Raw genomic sequence first — 6,705 nt, 5'->3', positions numbered from 1 at the left:
CTTATCTGCTCATGGCGTTAGCAGGGATGCTGGCCTGAAATAAGACGTTAACACTGAGGGTAGGCTGCTCTTCAGAAAAAATTTAGCCTCTGGTGGGGAAAAAAAGGGCAGTTTTCTTAACCTTTCAAATGTCTAGTTATTCAAGAGGCTTGTTGATTCACACTAGAGATTTAACAGGGCACTAATGCTTCCTCCAATTGCCAGCAATCACCGGGGAATAGCTCTTCAAACAGATGGTGGATTTTCTATAGGTCAGCTACCGCTGGCCATGAATACATTGTGGCTGGAAATTAAAACACGGTTTCTAACCATCAGCGGAGAGAGGGTCTGGGACAGCCTCCCAACAGGAGTGGGGGTGGGAGTGGGGGCAACAACCTAACCAGTTTGAAGATGGAGCTGGATATATTTATGAATGGGGTTATATGATGCGGTAGCCTGTGATAGCAGGGGATGGACTTGATGACCCAGGAGGTCATTGCCCATTCTACATCCCTAAGTTCTCCCTCTTTCAGCTCAGAAGATAATGTTTATCCCCAGAAAGTTAAAGCACCCCAGAAAAATGGGCTTGGAATGAAAATGTCCCCTCATTGATGATAGTTTTGTGTGCCCCCATAATGGGGTGGGTGCTGCTGTTTTGTATTATAGTAACACTTAGGGAACCAGGTAGTGTAGCCAACTTTCCATTTTTTCATAACCGAACCTTACAGGCCCTCGTCACTTACTTCCCCCTCTCCCGGGACTCACCTGCCACCTGAAGAGCCAGGTGGGAGGAGCTGACATGGAGCCTGCCTGCCTGTCCCTGGAGCGAGGGGCCGGAGAAAGCCAGGGCCCTGGGAGGCTGAGAAGGTGGGATGGGCTGTCATGGGCAGCGAGCCTGGCCCTGCTCCACAAGTGCAGTGCAGTCAGGATCCCTCCTCCTCCAGCAGCAGCTGCTCTTCCCGCCCTCCCGGTGGCAGAGGCCAATTGTGGTTACTTCGGTAACTGGACTTTTGGGGTCCAGTCAGCAGTGCTGACCGGATACTGCACAGGTCCCCTTTCGAGTGGACTTTCCAGTTGAAAACCGGACACCTGGCAACCCTGGAACCAGCTGAGCATGCTCGGTGCTGTACAGATATATAGCAACAGGTCACCCCTGCTTGACGGGTATGTCTATACTGCAAAAACACCCCAAACAAAACCTGCGGCAGCAAGACTCAGAGTCCGGGTCAACTGTCTTGGGCTTGCACTACGGGGCTAAAAATAGCAGTGTAAACGTTCCCACTCAGGCCGGAGCCAGGCTCTTAGACCCTCCCCCCGGCTGGGTTTGAAAGACGGGGCTCTAGCCCGAGTGGGAACGCCTACATTGCTATTTTTGGCTTTGTAGCGTGAGCCAGAGTCAGTTGATACAGGTTCTGAGACTCGCTGCTTCGGGGCTGGTTTTTTGCAGTGTACACATACCGTATGTAGACAAGTCAGTTACAAGCAGTAGTATTATCCCCATGCTGCAGATGGGAAATGCAGGGAGTAAGTGAGTTGCCCAAGGTCACACAGGAAGTCGGTGACAGAGCCAGGAATTAAACCCAGGGCTCTTGAGTCCCCCTGCTGTGCCTCAACCACTCAACCATCCCAGCTTACTTACAATAATAGCTACTGGGGCACTCCTGCAGTGCTGTATTACTGTGTTCCTGAAGTCCCTATGGGCTGTGAAGTGCAGACCCACAACACACTCAGATACTCACCAGGAGCACTGCGGGGAGGTGCCTAAGCATGCTTTCCTGCTTCTGCCCAAACTCTTGAATACTTCCAATACTTCGGTTCTCAGCAAGCCACACGCTGCCCCCCCAGTGTTGTCTCATCCTGGAGACTTCAGCACTTTGGAACTCCTCCTTCTGCACGGCACGGCGATCTCGCACACGGAGTGTCTCCTCAGCATCCATTCTCGGTGGTATGCAGGCGCTGTCCTGACCACCCACAGACAGGCAGCCTGGCTGCTTGTGGGGATGGGAGAGGAGGTTAGCTCATACAAAGCCTGTTCAGACAGACCACCAACGAAAGAGTGCAGATTTATGGAAGCCAAAAACTTGCAACCTTTATTTACCCTTATATAAGGCTTAGCCCTGCTGCCGCTGAAATCAATGGATTTTTGGCCATTGATTTCAATGAGCGCGCAGATCTGTCCCAAAGTGCCAACTCTCCCAGGACCTCAGCGCTCTGCAGCGTTCCCATGAGGGAGGTGTGATTGTCATCTCTATTTACAGACAGAGAAACTGAGGCACAGAACGGTTAAGTGACCGGCCTAAGAGCTGGGATTAAGTGTCAAGATTCTGGACCAGAGCACACGAGTCCTGATTCCCTGCCCCCTTGTGCTAACCAGTAGTCCCTACTATCCTCAGGGCCCCTATTTTACCAGCTAAATTCATGTCACTTCTCCCCAGGGTAGCTGCTTACACTGGTAAGCCCCAGTCGCTGAATGGATTTTGATGAAATGCAGGTTCCAGGTGGCACAACCCCTGGGCAGCAGGTCTGCATCTCTGCCTGGTGAGGGGGGAATCCTGAAGCACGTGGGTCTGCACCTTCCATTTCTCTTCACTGTACTATTGTCTCTTCTCTTTGGGCTACACTGCAACCATGAAGCCAGAGCCCCGTGGCAGCAAGGCTGCAGAGAAGCACTCCTACACAGGAAGCTGACTTGGGGCTCATGCCTTTGGGAGCACCAGGGGGCAGCAGGCCAGAGCTACACCCTTTCCCAGGCTGAGTTGTGTGGAACATCCTCCTAGCTGGCCCACTCTTCTGTTGCCATTAGCCTCCAATAGTCCTTGCCCTCAGGAATGATTGTGGATTGCTGCTGTGCCTAACCGCTGAGCAACGGAGCAAAGGTGTAGGGGGTGGAGATGGGTATTTATAGCCCTCACACCTCTGCCCACCGGGGGGGGGTGTGAAAGCGGTTTAGCCCATTGCATCATGGGAGGACAATGCAATTCTTCACTATGCGGCAGCTGGCAGTGAAGCTAGGACTGGTTTTACACAGGAGAGCGTTTCTCTAGCCTGAGCTGTCCTGCCAGTCCGATTGCTGTCCCCATAGCCCAGTGATTCTCTCCACCACCTGTGGAATAGGCACAGTAAAACTGCCACAACCACTAAGACAGGGAGAAACCAGAAGCCAAATCCAAACCTTCAGGGGAAACTTCCTTCTCGAGGGCATGTAGCATGACCAGCACCTCCTATGGGTGCTGGAGAAGGTCGTGGCTGACCAGCCAGAATCCCCATATTAGGTTCCAATCCTTTGAAGTGCTGAGCCCCTCGGTGCTGGGCTCCAGCCAGATGTACCTTGCCGGAGACACTCAGCACCGCTCAGGATCAGGCCCCAGAGGGAGGATCACGAGTACAAAAATCCAACGGATTTGGACGTGGAGGAAACAGGGAAAATTATCTTTATTGCATTCCATTTGGACATACAACACGTCGCCGTTCACGCCCTACTGCATTCAGAGAGCCCAGAGGGGACCCACGTCACGGCAATCACTGGTACTGGGGAGCTGGGTGCAAACAGGCTAGACTCTGCACACGTCCTGGCTGTTCACCAGCAGATGGATGGGCTGCACACCCCTCTTCTCCTCATGGTGCATGGACAATTCCCTCTCGAACTGTGCTCTGTCCATCCGCCCTTTCAAGGAGTAATAGCGGAGCGCCACGCTGTGCCAGTCTATTGCCTCCTCAATGTGCAGCGGCCCTGCTGGCAGAGGGCTTCGAATGTGCCCACCTAAGGACAGAACAAGAGATGGCTAAGAGGGCAAGAGGAGAAAGTCACCCATCCATGCACCAAGGCTCCTTTTTTTTTTTTGGAGTCCCTCTAACAGGCGGAGTTGGTTCAGTGTAAGTGTCAGACCCCATAGCCCTCTCCTGGATGAAATCAGACCGCTCAAGTGTGAGCTGGAGGCTGGAGGACTACAAAGAGTATCTCACAATACTGCTGTAAAGGTAATGGGACTTCCCATTTTGTTCAGGTGGTGGAGGTCTGCTTTTGGAGCAAAGATCTAGAGTTCAATCCTGGGGCTGTGCAGATTAGTTGGCAATGGTGGTGTCTGCATGTGTTTGTTTATGGACCCTCACAAACTCAGTGTCTTAAAATCAGGGGTGGCTCTATGTATTTTGCCGCTCCAAGCACGGCAGTGAGGCAGCCTTTGGCGGCGCGCCTACGGGAGGTCCGCCGGTCCCGGGGCTTCGGCGTATCCGCCGCAGAATTGCCGCCAAAACCGCGGGACCTCCCGCAGGCGTGCCGCCGAAGGCTCCCTGACTGCCACCCCCCGCGGCTTGCCGCCCCAGGCACACGCTTGGTGCGCTGGTGCCTGGAGCCGCCCCTGCTTAAAATATATTGTCTGATATTATTTGGAGCTGCTGAGATTACTGACTTCTTAAACTCGTAGGTTCTCATGATTAAGGAAATAAACTTATATAAATTACTAAATTACCCAATGAAATATGTTACTTAGGGTTAACTGTATGATGTGTTGTATTATATATTTGATATTAATTTTCTGTAGTTAATGCAATGATTGCATCTGATTTAATGGGATTACTTACAGAAAAGATTCTGCCTTCAGACGTGCACTTGAAGCTCCTATTGAGGGAGCAGTGGTTTGGTAAATGGAGATAGAGCCTCTCACCACTAGTTTATGGGTTCAAATCCAGCCTGTATCAGACTGAAAGCTGTCAGTGGCTATGCAAATTAAGTTGGTCTTAGTCCAGTCTGGTGAGGCGGAGGCAGCAGCTCATAGGAAACAAATATGAATCAAGAATAAATGCGTCTCTGGTTTTCCTCTGTGAAACATGCTTTTGCTGCAATGCAGAATCCATCCCGTCCCACCTCTGTCTCTGTGATAGAGCAGGCTCAGAATGGCCCTGCGGCCGAGGGAGGAGGCACACTCTCATACTGAACCCATTCCCGGTGAGCGTACAGTGAGAGAGGGAAACACCCCATCCTCTACTCTTCTATCACTAAGGCAATGAAAGAGGGGGAGGCTCCCTTTCACCAAAGATGTGCCCCCTCCGCCCCCCCAAATTCATTCTGAATGTGCCATGGAATTCCATCGTGTTTATCCGATTTGCCAATATCTGGTTTCCTCTCTTCAAACTCATAGGGTCGGCCTAACCGACTGAAAAGAAACCTTCCTTCCAGCTGCCTCCAACAGCACTGTAAGTTCCAAGCCAAGCTAGATAACAGCGGAGGGGGAGGAGGAACCTTTGTGGAGAGTCGTGTTAGTGAAATGTTGTGTTACATTGATGTACAGTTTGGCCTCTCCAGACAAAACATAAGCAGCACTGGCTGAAACCCCCTCCCTCCCACTGCTTTGAAAACTGACTCCTAAGTGTCTGAACCAACAGCATTAAAGCAAAGACAGGCAGAGGAATGACTCCATCCTTAGCGCGCTCTGTTGTGCCTAGATATGGTAGCACATGCAGAAGTTCATTCTGCAGGGCACCTTTCAGCCACAATATTTCCCAAAATGGATAATGCTCTTAGGAAGTGGAACAAAGGACAGCAAAGGGGGACAAAAAATTCAGATGTGTAGATAAGGGGGGGGAAGAGAGACTCTTCCAGCTACATGAACCAATACGGAGAATCAGTGTGGTGGAGAGATATAGGAAGGCAATTGCAGGATACAGGAAGACAAGAGCTGCAGAGGAAAAGGCTATTTGCACCAACGGTACTGACGCCGTACAGAAATAATAGAAGTGAGACATATGGCAACAGCCCAACCACACAGTCTGAGGATCCCAGAAGTACAGAGAAAAAACAACAGGTACATTAAAGATCAACTGTTCACCTTTCCTAGGGAAAGATTTAGAATCAAGGAAATGGCAAAGACCCTTTAGGGTGTCTAGATCATCCAGTGGAGGATTGTTCCCTGCATTTTGTATCCTCCAGCAATGGGGTCTTCTTTCCATTCCATTATCAGATAGCTCTCCTGATTAGGACTCCCCTTCCCCTGATATCATCATATGTTTTCCTTTGCTCAGTGTCAGAGGTGCACCCTACTGGGGCACCCTATGTAATTTGGTCCCCTTCTGGCGGTCTATTGTGGATTTCCAGCATATGGCTCAGCAAAGGGTCAGTACCTTCTGGTGATACTTGTGTCATCCTCTTGGCAGCAACCCTAATCCAACCCATGGACGTGTGAGCCAGCATATTGATGGATCGTGTGTCGGAAGTGCTGTCCAGGTCTTCCTCTTCGTTTATCAGGTCTCTCCGTTCAGTGGAGCACAGCTTACCTTGGAGGAGCACAGAAGCTCAGATGAGTAGGATTGTGTACAAACAGAATCTTAACCTCTACAATGAGGATTTATCTTCACGTTTTCCCATGCTTGTCTTATTATTCTGTTTTTGATACAATTGTGCTAGCTGTTACGTGAGATACATATAGTCTATACCAATAAACCCCCTATACCAATAAACCCCCCCTCCCATCTTCACACAGGAAATTAGTGACAGACAACCCTTGAACATATCATAGGTTCAGGTAAGAGTGCCAAAGTTGGGATGTTCATTCAAGGCTTACATGAGTCTTCTGAGTGTGGACCTCTCCAAAGACTAGGGCCTCCAATGAGATTTCTGTGCTACTTGGTTTAGATGAGATTGGAAATATCTCAGCAATAGCAGGGCCTCAGGTCAAATTGGGCAGAGAGCTGTTCAAGTTATCTTGAGAAATATTAATTATTGGATCCAAA

At 50.3% G+C, this 6,705-nt stretch overlaps 1 protein-coding gene across 1 annotated transcript in view; it reads right to left on the bottom strand.

The window, feature by feature from the left end:
* Positions 1-3,530: 3,530 nt before the first annotated feature.
* Positions 3,531-6,705, bottom strand: part of LOC135875240 (serine/threonine-protein phosphatase 6 regulatory ankyrin repeat subunit B-like) — an 81,378-nt gene continuing 78,203 nt past the window's right edge. Inside the window, exons 27-28 of the mRNA XM_065400241.1 lie at positions 6,097-6,249; positions 3,531-3,739 (exon numbers count right to left, since the gene is read on the bottom strand). Coding sequence (XP_065256313.1) covers positions 3,531-3,739; positions 6,097-6,249 — 362 coding nt within the window. The remainder of the gene's footprint in view (positions 3,740-6,096; positions 6,250-6,705) is intronic.

The sequence above is a fragment of the Emys orbicularis genome, chromosome 2, assembly GCF_028017835.1.
Source record: "Emys orbicularis isolate rEmyOrb1 chromosome 2, rEmyOrb1.hap1, whole genome shotgun sequence".
NCBI lineage: Eukaryota > Metazoa > Chordata > Testudines > Emydidae > Emys > Emys orbicularis.
This window is presented reverse-complemented; position numbering and strand designations above follow the sequence as displayed.